The 14,575-nt window shown below is 60.7% G+C and overlaps 2 protein-coding genes across 2 annotated transcripts; both read left to right on the forward strand.

Moving 5' to 3' along the window:
* The first annotated feature begins 229 nt into the window (after positions 1-229).
* On the forward strand, positions 230-7,568 carry RAB1B (RAB1B, member RAS oncogene family). The gene is made up of 6 exons (XM_032357504.1): positions 230-345; positions 2,007-2,079; positions 2,359-2,454; positions 2,567-2,662; positions 5,926-6,057; positions 6,153-7,568. Exons 1-6 carry the CDS (start codon positions 332-334, stop codon positions 6,345-6,347), a joined length of 606 nt encoding a protein of 201 aa, XP_032213395.1. The 5' UTR covers positions 230-331; the 3' UTR covers positions 6,348-7,568.
* Positions 7,569-8,237: 669 nt separating this feature from the next.
* Positions 8,238-14,349, forward strand: CNIH2 (cornichon family AMPA receptor auxiliary protein 2). Its single transcript, XM_032357505.1, has 6 exons — positions 8,238-8,700; positions 12,352-12,420; positions 12,839-12,886; positions 13,135-13,247; positions 13,375-13,518; positions 13,702-14,349. Exons 1-6 carry the CDS (start codon positions 8,620-8,622, stop codon positions 13,727-13,729), a joined length of 483 nt encoding a protein of 160 aa, XP_032213396.1. The 5' UTR covers positions 8,238-8,619; the 3' UTR covers positions 13,730-14,349.
* Positions 14,350-14,575: the final 226 nt, after the last annotated feature.

The following is a 14,575-nucleotide window of genomic DNA, read 5'->3' on the forward strand; positions in this document are numbered from 1 at the left end:
GTCGGGACGCGTCAGGTGTCCTCAAGCCGAGGTACGGCTATAGGGAGCGAACTACAAGCCCCAGAAGGCAATGCGCGGCGATGATGGGGCGTGGGCTGGGAGACGCGGCCTCGGGTTTACGCCTGCGCAAGAGCAGGCGTGGGGGTGAGGGGTGTGGTCGGGCAAAGTGAAGAGACTACAAGTTCCGAGAAGCAACGCGGCAAGGCCCCAGTCGGGAATGTTTGCGCCTGCGCATCGCGGGCGGGGCCTCTGGGGCGGAGCGGCCACCATCTTGGAACGGGAGGCGGAGCAGAGCTGACTGGGAGCGACCGAGCGGGCCACCGCCGCCGCCATGAACCCCGAATAGTGAGTGAGCCCCGCCCGCGCCGTCCGGCGCAGCCTCGATCCCGAGTACGGGGCTGTACGCTTACCGGGGTTGTCCGGCCTGGGTCAGGACGGAGCGGTGCCCCCACATCCGGGTCCCTCTTCCGCTGACCCCCCCCCCACATCCGGGTCCTGCCCCTCCCCCCGGGGGGCCCCAGGACCCCGGCTTGGTACCCCGAGTTCTTGCACCCGGGACCCAGACACTGCGACCCCAAGGGGCACTACTTCAGCCCGAAGCACCGATCCCTAACAGGCCTATTGGTCAGGTGACCCCGTAGCCTCGGTCTGTCCAGGCCTCAGTTTCCCCACCTGCTGCTTGCAGTGGCGGTCTGGGTGCTGACGACGGTCCCGGCGTTTTGGAGCCTGTCCAGACTCGGGCCCTTTAGGTCTGACAGTAAATCTTTTCTGTTTTTCCCGTTCTCCCGGAATCCGGTTCCCGGGGCAGGGCAGTCGCGGGAGGCCCCGAGGGAGTGCTCTGGGTCGCTGTCCCGGAGGTCCTCCCCTCAAGGGCTGCCGCTTCGGCCTTTGCTGGGTCTTGCTGCCCTGGCTCTCCTGGAGGCCAGTCCCTTCCCGCCTTCTCCTCACCTTTGTGCAGGCCCCCTGCGCCACCGTCACACCCCTTCCCTTCGCCGTCACGCTGCCGATGAAGTTTAGATGAATGTGGCATTTGTTTCTCCCCTTGCAGTGGGATTCTCTGTACCTCAGACTCTCCTCACTTCTTGGTCACTCCCCCTGCGGGTAGGTGGCCCACATGTCTGCCCCGGACTTCTCCTGACAGTTTTCCCCCAGTGTCAGTTGTCGTCTTCCTCTTCTGCCACTTCCTATTTCTCCTCCAGATCCAGGCCTCAGATTTCCTTGGGGAAGGGAGAAGCTCTGAGCTGGATTATAAGGGACCCAGAAGGGAACCAGCAGGCTCTCACAGAGACTCTGGAGTCTGAACCTGGTTTCCAGTCTTAAAGTTAACAGCTGTGTAACTTAGGGCAAGTCACTTCCCTCTTCTGACCTCTGGTTTCCTCATTAGTTGGGAATAACACCGTCCACTGCAGAGGGCTGATGTGAGGGGCTTAAGTGAGATGATGCATTGCAGTGTTTAACATAGGGCCAGGTGCAAAGTAGGAACTCAGTGCATTTTAACTGCGGTCGTTGCTACTCGTTGGCCACCTCTTAGAGGCTTCCTACCAGGCTCTTTACGTAGATACTCACTTAACAAGTTCTAGGCTGGGCCCTAGCTTCCATTTCTGGGACCTCCCCTGTCAAGCCAGATCGGCCCCAGGGCAGTGACGGGGGTTTCCTAACTAGCCCCTACTGGCCCAGAGACCACAGTCTGGCAGGTGTCAGGGTAGGACACCCAGCTTTTTCTCCTAATGATGGTGATCCTTGGTAGGTTATGTGCCTCCCTCTCTGTGCTTCAGTTTCCTTCTCTGTAAAGTGGAAATTCAGACTCAGTCCTTTGGGCCAGCTGTAGTATGGGGGGTGGTCAGCCCTGTTCTTCCCAGGACTTGTGGGAGGATATTGTGAGCACCTAGGTACTCCGAACCAAGGCAAGCCTCACAGCGTGGGAGAAAGCCGTAGTTGTGACTGTAGGATGGCATGACGGGTGGGCTCCCTGCCTTCCTTCATGCCTTCCCGTCCTTTCTCTCTAGTGACTACCTGTTTAAGCTGCTTTTGATTGGTGATTCGGGCGTGGGCAAGTCATGCCTGCTTCTGCGGTTTGCTGTGAGTAAGAAGCCTCCCGTACCATCCACCGGGGGTCCTGGCTGGCGGCAGGAGGGAGAGGGGGCAACCCAGAGCGCAGTGGTTGCAAGACCTTGGAACCAAGGAGGAAGTCGCAGGACCTTCTAGTAACATCTCTGACTGAACAAAGACTCAGGGCTGGCAGGTTGGGGTGCTGAAAGTGGGGGCTTAGCAGTTATAAGCTTGGCCAGGGCAGGGGGCTGGAGGGAGATTTTCTAAATGGGCCTGTTCACCTAGGCCATTTTGTTGGTCCTTTTCCAGGATGACACATACACGGAGAGCTACATCAGCACCATCGGGGTGGACTTCAAGATCCGAACCATCGAGCTGGATGGCAAAACCATCAAACTTCAGATCGTGAGTGTCGCTCTTTCCAGTCCCTGGTACAGAGGCAGCCGCCTCGGGAGGGGTGGGGGCTCTGGGGAAGTAGCCTGGCGCTGACCTGCCCTTCTCTCCTGCTGTCTTGTAGTGGGACACGGCTGGTCAGGAGCGGTTCCGGACCATCACTTCCAGCTACTACCGGGGGGCTCACGGCATCATTGTGGTGTACGATGTCACCGACCAGGTACTCCTCAGCTCACATCTCCAGTTTTGCCTCCTCGGCTTTAGGTCTTGGTTCTTGTTTTGTTCCGGGTTTTGGGTTTTTTGTTGTGTTTTGTTTTTTTAGGATTTTATTTTTTTTTAAGTAACCTGCACACCCAGCGTGGGGCTTGAATTCACGATCCCTGAAATCAAGAATCACATGCTGTACTGACTGAGCCAGCCCGGCGCTCCAGGTCTTTGGTTCTTGTTTCCTTGTACTCTTCCCATCCTCCCTTCCGGATGCTGCCTGGAAGGGAGACTGTGCTTGGACTCACTTCACAGGGAGCTAAACAGCTGCAGAAGTGCATTCTGCTCAGGCCCCGGGAAGGGGCGTTGGCAGAAACGGGCCTCACACCTCCTGGCTGAACTTGCTGCCTTATTCTAGAGTTTCTAGGCACCTGTGTTTCGAAGGGGTTTAGTCAGCTGGTTGGTTGCTGTGCTGGGCCCCTGGCTTCCTGTGTGAAGACACTTGGGAGAATCCAGTGCAGGGCTTTAGACGGGCGAGGGAGCCTAGCACTCTAGGCGCATCATGAGCAGAGGGTAGGAGCCCTGGGTCTGCTGCGGCAGCGGTGGTGGTGTTAACAGGCTGAGACAGTCCTACCGCCCTTTACGCTTTATACAACTTGCCACGGCCTCTTAACACTCTGAAGAAGTCTGCAGCAGGTTCCCATTTTACAGGTGAGGAAATGGGTCAGAGTGGTGAGGAGACTTGCTTGGGGCCGTGTAGCTAGTTAAGTGGCAGAAAGAGGAAACCTCGGTCTTCTGATTCTACTTGCTTTATTCTTCCTGCTAAACCTTGTTGGTTAGTGGGGAGCAGGCCCTGGGGACACGGAAACGTTTACATCAGCTCTGGGCCTGGAGGAGTTCCTGTTCCGATGGGCAGCTGGGCCCTTGGGCTCACCAGGAACTCACGATGCTTTCTGGACAACAAGCTGTGGGTGGACTGTGCGCTACTCAGAGGTCGTCAGGGGCCTCTAGCTGCCAAGTCCCGTGACCTCATTGCGGTTCTGGCCCTGATCGACCTCTCACGGCTTGTACCTTCCTCCTCCTCCCTCTCCTTGCAAAGTTTGCTGTCTCCAGCTCTCCCGCCTCTTGCTACTTTAGCTTCTCTTTTCAGGGACTTTGAACCAGTTTGCCCTGTACTACCACCGCCACAGTCCCTGCCCTCTGGACCCCTCCCACCCCCAATCTTACGCTTCCTGACTTTTCCTGCGTGGGTCTGGCCACTTTGTGGTTTGACTTCTGTCTTCTGTTCTGTCATTCCTGTATAAACAGCTCTCACTGTGCATCTTCTCTGTGTTCTACTTTGCTGGCACTTTGTGCAGTAGTTCTGACCTTCATCGTATCACCCAGCGAACTAAGCGCTGGGGTCCCTTTTTTCCAGGTGAAATACGCTGGGGGAGGTGTTGGGTAACTTGCCTGTGGTCTCACAGCTAGCTCGTTTGCTAGGAGAGGCAAAGTCAGTGTTTGAACCCAAGGTTCTTGGCTTCTGAGCTTACCCTTCCCTGCCCCTAGGCAACCTCCTGAGCTCCACATCATCTTCAGAACTCAGCATGTCTCGCACTGGTCTCACCCTCGCACGCGCTAAACTGGCCCCCGCCTCGCCATCTTTGTGACAGGGTTCCTGTTGGCCTGACCAGAAAACTCTTCCCTCCCCCTCCCTTCCCTCTGTTCTCTCCCTCCACCTTCTCGTTCAAGGCCTTTCCCGTGTAACAATAGCCGTGATGAGGATGACAGCAGCTCCTGCTAATTAAGCACTTGTTACAAGACAGGCCCGCATTCATTATCTCTGGCACACAACAGCCCCAGGGAGAGCTACTGTTTTCTCAAAATGAGGAAGCTGGATCTCGGAGGGGTCAGGTGACCAGTGTAGGGTCTCACAGCAAGTGGCGGGGCTGGGGCTCCTCCAGCGTGGCCGGACTCTCAATCCCGTGCTCGCCTCGCGTCGCTGCCTGGCCCGCGGCACATCCCTTCCCTGGATCGCTCCAGGCACCTCCCAGGTGCTCGCCATCTTCTTGCCAGGCTAATCTGGCCTCTACGTTCCTGTCCCGACTGTCTTCCCGGGACTCAGGTGTACTTCTGCGGCTCCCTTCCTAAGAAAACCTTTGGGGGCTCCTGGTTGTCCAGATTTAGCCCGGCTGAGACCTTCCATTCTCGGGCCTGCCTCCTTTCCCCTCCTTCTGGGCTCGAACCTGTGTCTCAGCAGCCTTCAGCTTCTCCTTGCTCCCCAGAGGTGCAGTACAGTCCCGAAGCGCGACCTGGTGTATGTCCTCTCCTCGCCTTCACTTTGTCACCCTTCCGCTTGCTTCCACACAAGGCCAGTTCGTCCCTTCGGACACAGGTCAGCCGTAGTCTCTCCAGAAGGAGCTGGTCCTGGAGCTCGGGCAGCACTCATCACCCTGTCTTGCCATTGTGTATGTGTGTCCCTGTCTAGTCCTCCACTGTCCGCTGAGTGCGTTGGGGCAGGATCCAGGTATTTGTCCCTTCGTTGTCCACAGGGCCCGGCCTGGGACGTGGCAGCACGTGTACATTTGAACCCAGTGGGTATCAACCACGCTTTTGACTCCTGAGAAGGGAAAGTGTGGCTCTAGCTCAACCACGTTCCTAAAAGTTCTGTTTTTGTCTCTGAGCCGGGGTAGGGGGTGGGGAGCGGCCAGCTGTCAGGAGAGCCGGTCTGAGCAAGGAGGCTGTTAGTGCCGGAAGCAGGATGAACATCTGGCTCTGTTCCCAGGATGCACCTGTCCCTCATGGGCCAGGTTCTCCTCTGCGAGGACCCTCCACCTACCACTGGGCTGAAAGCCTTCACACCTTACAGGGATTTTAAGGCCACTGTGGGGAATTTTGTGATTCTTATGAACCTGTTCCCCTCCTTTTCTGTGTCTTCTCTGGTGTCTGTCCTGTTGTCACTTGCTACCCCACGTATTTTTGGCCTTTTGTATCTCGGGGAGACCGGCTGCAGGAAGCAGAGCTGGCTGGCCCTTAGGCCCAGTCTGTTAGGTGTCGCAGCTGTTGGCAGACAGCTGGTGCTGTGCCAGGTTTGGCTTTGGGGGTCTCAGAGGGAGCAGGTCAAGGAGGAGATCTAAGCCTAGAAGAGAGGGGACAGCTTCCTTTGGGTCCCTGAGCTCTGGGGTTCTGTCTCTCTTGGGAGCCCAGGGAAGCCCCCTTCAGAAGCCCCTGCTCTCCCGGCCTTGAGTAGGGGTGGGCGTAGGGAGCAAAATAACTGTATTTTGATTCTGGCTCCTCTAGGAATCCTATGCCAACGTGAAGCAGTGGCTGCAGGAGATCGACCGCTATGCCAGCGAGAACGTCAACAAGCTCCTGGTGGGCAACAAGAGCGACCTCACCACCAAGAAAGTGGTGGACAACACCACGGCCAAGGTGGGTGGGGCCTGGGTCGGGCCACCCAGGGCGGGCTGGGGTCTGCTGCCCCTCACTCGCCCCTCCCCTCTTCTTCTCTCTCCTCTCCTTGTCAGGAGTTTGCGGATTCTCTGGGCATCCCCTTCCTGGAGACAAGTGCCAAGAACGCTACCAATGTCGAGCAGGCATTCATGACCATGGCTGCTGAGATCAAAAAGCGGATGGGGCCTGGGGCAGCTTCGGGGGGTGAGCGGCCCAACCTCAAGATCGACAGCACCCCTGTGAAGCCGGCTGGTGGCGGCTGTTGCTAGGAGGGGCACGTGGGGTGGGACAGGAGGGGGCACCTTCTCCAGATGATGCCCCTGGAGGGGATAGGAGGTGGCCTCCCTCTCCTGGGGCATTTGAGTCTGTGGCTTTGGGGTGTCCTGGGCTCCCCATCTCCCTCTGGCCCATCTGCCTGCTGCCCTGAGCCCTGGTTTTGTCAAAGCCCCCAAGGAGGATACCCAGGACCTTTGGCTGGGGTGGGGATGTGGGCTTGCTCTGCTGCTGCCTCTAGGTAACTTCAAAAGCTACCCCACCACACCTTTCTTTGGGATGAGGGCTCCTCTGTTTCCCTCCCTTGCCCCCCGACCCATGTATGCTGCAGTGGGTTTCTTTCCTTTACCCTTTTTCCTTCTGTCCCCACTCCCTTTCCCCAAGAGCTGGGAGCCTCCCTGGCCTGTACAGTCCCTGGCTGCAGTGAGAGCGCCAGGGACCAGGAATGGGACCAGGGGATCCAGGACCCAGGATCCAGGGCCCTGGGCTGGACCTCAGGAAGGGCATGGGGGCCATAGGGGCCCAGCAGCCCACCCTTTCCTCTCCTCCCTGCCTCTCCTCCCGTGCCTCTTCCCCGCCCCTTCCATACTCACAGCTCCAGCCCACCGGCCGCGGTGGGGTCGGAGCACATCTAGAGCAGGTGGGCGGACAGCCATGCTGGGCCTGTGTTTTGAGCCCAGAGGGGTCCTGCTCCTGCCACCGCCTGCCCTGCCAGAGCCGGGCCATGTGCTGCCTGCCCACCGAGCCCCTTTGTCCCCATGGCAGGCAGAGGCGGAAGGCCCACCGTGCCAGAGGCTGGGCACCAGCCTTAACCCTTACTCTGCCAGCACCTCTTCCCTTTCTCTGAGGCAGCACATCTGGCTTATTCTCCCCCTTCTGTTCTTTGGAGCCTGTGAGGGCAGGTCCTCATACCCTGTCACTGCTTCTCCTCCGGGGAATGTCAGTGCAGACCCAGGGTCCGGGGCTCTCCCCTCACCCACTCCCACCCCGGATCCTAGCCTCCACCCCCCCTCCACCGCCGCCGTCTGGCACAGCTTCTTCCTGCAGAAAAAACAAACCTTTGGTCTCTACCTGAGAAGCCATGTCCCTTGTGCTGTCTCTCGCCTGTCCCACCTGTGCCCTGCCCTCCAGCTTATATTTAAGTCCCTGGGGTGCCCCCACTCCCAGGTTCCCCTCTGGTGTCATGTCAGGCATTTTGCAAGGAAAAGCCACTTGGGGAAAGACAGAAAGGACAAAAAATAAATAAATTTCCACTGGCCCTCGGGTGAGCCGAGGGTTTTTGCAAGGAAGTTGTGGTGGTTGAGTGTGGTCTGTGGTGGGAGCTGTCTTGGGGTGGGGCAGTGGGACTGATGCCCTGGGCTTGGCTGGCGGTACAGGGGTCCCTGGATTGGGCTGTGTGTCCTAGGGTTGCTGTTGAAAGTCCTTGACCCACTTCTTAAAGCCAGGAGTGCTGCCTGCTTTCGCTTCTGTGGTGTGTCCCCACGGGCCCAGCACGGTTCCAGCAGCAGGGGAGGCAGGCGGCCATGGGCGAGTACCTGGTGAGCGGCCGCGGACAGCCACACAGGTGCACACTGTCCGGCCTGTGAGGTGGCGCTGCGGACGTGCCCCATCATGCCCGGCCCGCTTCCCCTTCTGCCCCCGCTCCCGTCTTTGCTCTGGGTTCAAGCCAGGTGTCTCGGCCCCGGGACAGTCCCAAGTTCTCCCACTTCGGACCTCAGCCTGGCCTCCCAGGGAGGCTAGTGTGCAAAATACAGTATGTGAGGGTAGGGGTGTGTGTGTGCGCGCGCTCGCGCGCTCCTCCGAGTGGACCCAACTCGTGTGACGCGGGGGGCGGGGGCGGGCGCATGCCAGGGATGTGCGTCCATGCCGACGTGTCCCCGAGGTTGGGGCGGGGGTGGCGCCCGGGCCGGGCGGTGCAGGCGGAGGGGCGCGCAGAGACCCAGCCCCGCCCGAGGCCGCTCGCACGGCGGCCCCGCCCCCGGCTCCGCCCCGCCGGCTTCGCGGGCTGGAGAGCGAGGGAGCCGCGGGCGAGGGATCGCAGGATGAGCGATCGCGGCCCGGGCAGCCGGCAGCGGACGCGCCCCCCGAGCCCACCGGCCCGCGCCCCGCGCGCCCCACGGCCCCGCGGCCCCGGTCCCGGCCGCGCCGCCCGCGTCCCCCGAGGCCTGCGGGCCATGCCCGGCCGGCCCTGAACGCGGACCGGGGGGCGTCCCCTTGCGCCCGGGCCCCGCGCTGGCGCCCCCCGGGCCGCCGCCCGGCGCGGGGGCCATGGCGTTCACCTTCGCCGCGTTCTGCTACATGCTCACCCTGGTGCTGTGCGCCTCCCTCATCTTCTTTGTCATCTGGCACGTAAGGCCGGGCTGGGGCTGGGGGCGGGGTGGGGGGGGGGCCGGGGGCACACGGCGCGGGAGGGGGCCGAGCAGATGGGCTCGGGGTCCGCGGAAACTTGGAGCCTCCTCTCCGCTATACCCCTTCGGTCAGCTTCTGTTCGCCCCCATGAATACCCCCTCGCGTTGTCGGCTTCCTTCCTGGGGCCCCCTTCCTCCGCCGCCCCCGCCTGTCTGTGGGTATGTCAGTTGGTCCCTGACCCCCTGCCCCTGCCCCACGCCGCCTTGGGGTGTGGGGCAGAATTCTGGGGTTCTTGTGCCTTTCCTCTACCACCCCCCAATCCAGTCGCCCCCGTTTGTCTGTCGGGCAGTTTGTCTGTCTGCTTGCCCCCCCTCTGTGGGTTTTTCCAGCCGGAGTGATGGAGCCGGTTGCCATGGCAACTGCATCTGTTTACAGGACCCACAGATCGCAGAGTCCATTAACCCCTTCCCTCTCACTCACCTCCCTGACCCAGCGGCGATTGGCTCTTAAGCAGACCAGAGACCTCGTCCCCACCGCCAGCTCACCTTGGGCTTCCCTGCCCCCTCCTTTCTGGGCTTCCCCGCATCGGGTTTCCTCCCCACTTCCCATTTTCCCTCCTCTTCCTTCCCACTTCCCCCTTTGTCTGGTACCCCCTTTGGTCGGTCTCTCACTCTGGCCCGGCTTCACACCTGCTCTTTCTGTGTCCATTTCTCATCCTTCATCCTAATCGCCTCCCCTGAGAGTCGCTCTCCCTCATTCTCTCCGGGGTCTCCTCAGGGGTCCCCTCTGCCTGGCCCCCTTCCTCTCACCAAGAACTCTGTCACTCAGCCTCCAGCTCACTGTTTGGGACGCTTGCCTCCCCCCGCCACTGCCCTCCTCCACCTCTCTCCCCTCAGTGAGGACTGCCCCTCTCGGTCGGCCTGCTCTGTCCGTTTCAGCACCCTGTGCTCCGGGACATCTTCCTGATCTTCCAGCCCTCTAGGGGGGTTCCCTTCCCCCTCTGCAGTCTCCCCCCGCCCCGTAACCCACACTTTCCGTCCTCCTCATTACCTCACCTGCTATCACCTGGTCTCCCCACTTCCTCTTTTTCCTGGGCCCTGCGGCCTGCCCCCGTGAGCCTGTCTGGCTCTTGCCCAATCTCTCCCTTCACCATCGCCCAGCCCCCTCCTCAGCCTCAGGGTTCCATGGGCTCTCACTGCACCCCTGCACAAGGAGTGAGCCCCTGCAGGCTCCTTCAACACATCCCCCCTCCCGTCTCCAGCCCTCTCCCTGGTTTTGCCTCTCCCCCCTCCCTCTCTCTCTGTGGGTCTCTTAGTTGCTTTTTCTTTTCTCCCCCTTTGTCTTGATCTCTTGATCTCTCTGAGCTTCCTCTCTCATCCCAGAGTTGTGGACAGTCCTGGGGGCAGGAGAGCTGGGGTCCCAAAAATCAGGAGAAATTGAGGGTCACAGGCTGGGAACACGGACCTAACCAGTTCCTGGGAGAAAGTTCCTGGAAATCAAGTAGCCCCTTTTCAGGCCTCTCCCCACCCAAAGACCTTCCACAGCCCCTCTGGGGGTCCCTGTTCTTAAGGGCTACTCAGAGCACTCCTCCATCCAACACACCAGTGTCGATGCTTCCTGAGAACCGGGGTCTGGGCAGCTGAAGGAGAGTCAAGGATGAGTAGGACTCGGGCTTTGCCCTTGTAAGGCTCCTAGGCTGGGGAAAAGGGCCCAGCAAATATTTATTGAGCACGTATTATGCGTCAAGCCCGGTGTTCACTCAGCTAAGCTATTTAGTTCGGTGATCTTAGCAAGTCACTCATGCTGAGTCTGTTTCCTTGTGGATAAAGTGGGTTTGTTGTATATACATCAGAGTGCCCAGAGCATGACCTGCTAAGGGGGGTGGGTTGGGCATAGGCATAGGAGGTGTGGTCCTCAATCCGAATTAGTAAGAACCAGAACCTTCCAGGGCAGGACCCCAGATCCCACCCCAGACCCTGAGCCCAGTCCCCACTAGTCGCTAGGCAACCCTGGTGGTGAGTGACGCGTGTCAGCTGTCATCGTGGGGGATTGTTTGTTCCAGGGGGCTGAGTCAGAGCCAGGCAGCCTGGGGGGTGGGAGGCACGACACCCGCTGCCTGCTGGTGGTGCCAGCTCTGGGGCAGACAGACGGCACCCTTCCGCTCCCTGCTGGACCCTGTTGCTGTGCCTGGCAGGCAGGTGGCTGCCCAGAGTCCATGGGGAGGGGGGTGCTGCTCCAGATGGCCCCGGCTCCCTCCAGGAAGCCCATGTTCTCTCCTTCCAAGCCGTCTGGGGTCCGGGATACTTGGGGGTGATGGGCCCTGGTGCTGAGGGGAGGGGACCCCAGAAGACTTTTCTTCCAGACCTCCTTCCAGGTCAGCTCCCACTGCCCCCCACCCAGGTCTGTCTTCTCATCCCTCCGAACACCTGTACCTCCCAAGAGTTCCCCATCCCAAGGAGTACACTGCCATCTACCAAGTGCCCCAACACCCAAAGGCAACTTGGGCCCCTGTGCCCCGACTCCTGCCATTCAACCCACTGGAGTCTGGCTTCTAAACAGCTCTGCAATTCCTCCACACCTCTCCACTCTCTGCCGCTGTCCCCATGCCGATCATCATCGATGAGCAGCACCCGCCACCCTTCCCCCACTTCCTCACTGGCCTGGCCTTCCTAGGATAAAGCCAGTAAGAATTTTAATGCTGGAGTCTAACTGGGTTAGAATCCTGGCTTACCACTGACTCGCTGTGTGGCCTTAGACAAGTAACTTAGCCTGTCTGTGTCAGTTTCCTTATCTGCAAGACGGCTAGGATAATACCAGGCCCTACACCGTCAGGTTGTTGCAAGCAGTAAGTGAGGTAGTAAGCGTAAAGCCTGCTGGCGTAGAGCAAACGTCCTCCAGGTCTCCGCCGGGACTGTTCGCCGATGTGTGCTTCCCGCTCCATCCAACCTCAAGTGTTCGCCTGACCGTCCTACTCTGCGGCTTATACCCCTCAATGGCTCCCCTTTATTTTGGGTTAAAGTCCAAACATCTGGTCCGGGTTCACAGCATCTCCAGCCCATCTCTCACATTCCTTCTTTCTTCCCGCTCACCTCACACCGTCACTCGACCCCATGGAAGCGGCAGCTTCCTCAATGTTCCTTGTTCTTTCAACCTTCTGTCTTTGTACCTGCTGTTCCTGCTGCTCGGACTGCCCTCCCCGCGCTTGTTCACCAGTCACCCACTCAAAGTCCAGCCTGAACTCTGCCCCCCATCACGCCCAGCGCTGGACCAGGCACCCCAGTAGTCCCATCACTCTGGAACATTCTTCACAGCTCTCCCAAGCAAGGGAGCCTACCCAGGCGAGGGCTGTGCCTGAGGCCTCTGGGGCCCCGGTGGCCAGCAAAGGGCAGAAAAAGACACCATCTCTTGGGATGTTTTGGACGAAGCGTCGTGAATATGGCTTGACTTGGGCGATAGCGCACCAAGATGCCATTCCCCACTGTTGGGTGACCTTGGGCCAGGCCCCGCCCCTCCCTCAACCTCAGTTTCTCCACCTTTGCATCAAGCTCCATCTGGTCCAGTGCCCATGCATGAATTCCTGAGTCACGGAAGGACGGGTGGGGGGCCATCAGCTGCTGCCCCAACCCTGACAGGCACACGCTCCTCCCCCAGATCATAGCCTTTGACGAGCTGCGGACCGACTTCAAGAACCCCATCGACCAGGGGAACCCAGCGCGGGCAGTAAGTGATACATGTGCTGTGCCGAGGTGTGTCCGTCCATCTGTCTTTCCATCTGTCCCAGGAGAAGGGGGATGGGGGACGGGAAGAAAGGGTTGCGTGGTGGGACGGGCGCCGGCCGTGGCCCTTCCTGTCTGCCCCCGCCCCCAGCAAACACCTGGCGCGGGCTCAGGGCTCGGGTTCCTCCTGGCGGGGCGGCCGTTGCCAGGCTCTGGGCCGTTGCCGTGGAGACGCGGGTGAAGGTCCCTCCATGGTGACGGTTGCCATGGGGACGGCGCGGCTGCTTCCCTGCCGCAGCGACCGCTCTGGCGCCCCCTGGCGGCCACTTGAGGGTCGGCGGGGGATGTAGGGAGGGCAGGGGGGCACCCCCCAATGCCCGCTCCTCCGCCTCCCCCATGGCAACCTTTTCCTCCCCCTACAGCGCGAGCGTTTAAAAAACATCGAACGCATCTGCTGCCTCCTGAGGAAGGTCAGTGTCAGGGCCAGTAGCAGGAGGCTCCTAGCCCAGGCTGGCCCTTCTCTCTGCGACCCGGAGCGTGGCCTTGCCCCTCTGGGCCCCTCTGGTCCGCCACCGGGAGGGAGTGGGAGGCTGGAGGCCTCTTTAGTCCCCAGAGGTTACGGTGGGGGGCACCTCCCAAACCCCGGCTCCCCTCTGTGCCCTTGAAGCTGCGGGGCATCCTCCCACCAGGCCGCTGACCTCTCGCCCTCCCTCCCCAGCTGGTGGTCCCGGAATACTCCATCCACGGCCTCTTCTGTCTGATGTTTCTGTGCGCGGCAGAGTGGGTGACCCTGGGCCTCAACATCCCGCTCCTCTTCTACCACCTCTGGAGGTGAGGGCCTCAGCCTCCCCAGGCTGGGCCGCCTCTGGAAGCTGCCTTGGGGAGGGGGGAGGCGGGAGAGCAGGGGAGAGATGGGGGGAGCTCTGAGGTGGGCGCTCAGGCCCCTCCCTCATGCCAGGTACTTCCACCGCCCGGCGGACGGCTCTGAGGTCATGTATGATGCGGTCTCCATCATGAATGCTGACATCCTCAACTACTGCCAGAAGGAGTCCTGGTGCAAACTCGCCTTCTACCTGCTCTCCTTCTTCTATTACCTGTACAGGTGAGGCCCTGCCCACCACAGTCAGAAGCCAGGGAAGGGATGTGCCTCCAATTCCAGGAATGGTCGGGCCCCAAGTTGCCGCCTTTTTCCCCTAAGGACTGAGGGCAGCCCGGGGTATGGGGGGGTGGGCGGCCAGTACCCGGGCCTCCTCGGGATTCGGCTCACTGCCTCCTCTTCCTGCAGTATGGTTTATACGTTGGTGAGTTTCTAAGGGGGAAGCCGGCCAGGGAGCAAGCCCAGAATGGACCGGACGCCTGTGCACCCCCAGCCCTACCCCTCGGCCGCAGAGGCCTCAGCCCTGGGGAGGGAGGGGGCACTGGTGCCCCCAGCCTCCTCTCCACCCCTCCAAACTGCTGCTGCGGGGACCTCCCGCCTTCAGAGCCCCCTCCCCTTGGACCAGGGCTGGGCAGAGCTCTAAATGGGGCAGGGGCTCCTCTGCCAGCCTGTAGGCATGGCAGTCAGTCTTGGAAGGGGCGGAACCTCCGGCCTTGTCCACTTCTGGGGGGGAACATGGACCCTGCCAAAGGGCAGGGCTTGACCCTGGAAGTTCTGGGCCGCCCCCCTCCACCCCCACCCTGAGGCTCCCCCTGCAGGTGGGGGGGTACCCGCACCGGGAATGAGCAGGCTCAGCAGGGGGGCAGTCCCACCCCTAGTCTGCCCTCTCCCCTCCCCCAGGCTCTCTCTCCAGACCTCCCCCTTCCCCATCCCCACTTGCCCCAATCCCAGCCTGTCCTGTCTCTTGGACCCATTTTCTATGTTGCCTGGAGGAGTCCGGCACCCCCTCCCCGGCCATTTGTGAGAAAATATGAATAAACTACTGCAAACACGTGGGCCCCGGTTCTGCTCCGGAAAGGCTTGAAGAGGACATGGGGCACAGGGACTCTATAGGGAGCGGCCCTCAGCTGAATCCCCAGTACAGCCAGGCTCAAACCACCCGCCCACGGGACCCTCTAGGAAACCCCTCCGATGGATCAGAGGCCTTCACGGTGTGGTCGGCAGCTGCTCCCTTCTCTCCTCCCTTCCCTGGCCACAGCCGAAGAGCCGTAAACCTGAAACC

This window comes from Mustela erminea, chromosome 9 (genome assembly GCF_009829155.1).
Source record: "Mustela erminea isolate mMusErm1 chromosome 9, mMusErm1.Pri, whole genome shotgun sequence".
NCBI classification, from domain to species: domain Eukaryota; kingdom Metazoa; phylum Chordata; class Mammalia; order Carnivora; family Mustelidae; genus Mustela; species Mustela erminea.

What these genes read in the sequence shown, in the direction of transcription:
- RAB1B (XM_032357504.1), top strand. An exon ending in GCCTGCTTCTGCGGTTTGCT is followed by an intron (nt 2,080 to 2,358) that starts GTGAGTAAGAAG and finishes GTCCTTTTCCAG; the next exon opens with GATGACACATACACGGAGAG. An exon ending in TGGACAACACCACGGCCAAG is followed by an intron (nt 6,058 to 6,152) that starts GTGGGTGGGGCC and finishes TCTCCTTGTCAG; the next exon opens with GAGTTTGCGGATTCTCTGGG.
- CNIH2 (XM_032357505.1), top strand. Translation starts at nt 8,620, where the DNA reads ATGGCGTTCACCTTCGCCGCGTTCTGCTACATGCTCACCCTGGTGCTG. An exon ending in TCTGCTGCCTCCTGAGGAAG is followed by an intron (nt 12,887 to 13,134) that starts GTCAGTGTCAGG and finishes CTCCCTCCCCAG; the next exon opens with CTGGTGGTCCCGGAATACTC. An exon ending in TTCTTCTATTACCTGTACAG is followed by an intron (nt 13,519 to 13,701) that starts GTGAGGCCCTGC and finishes CTCTTCCTGCAG; the next exon opens with TATGGTTTATACGTTGGTGA.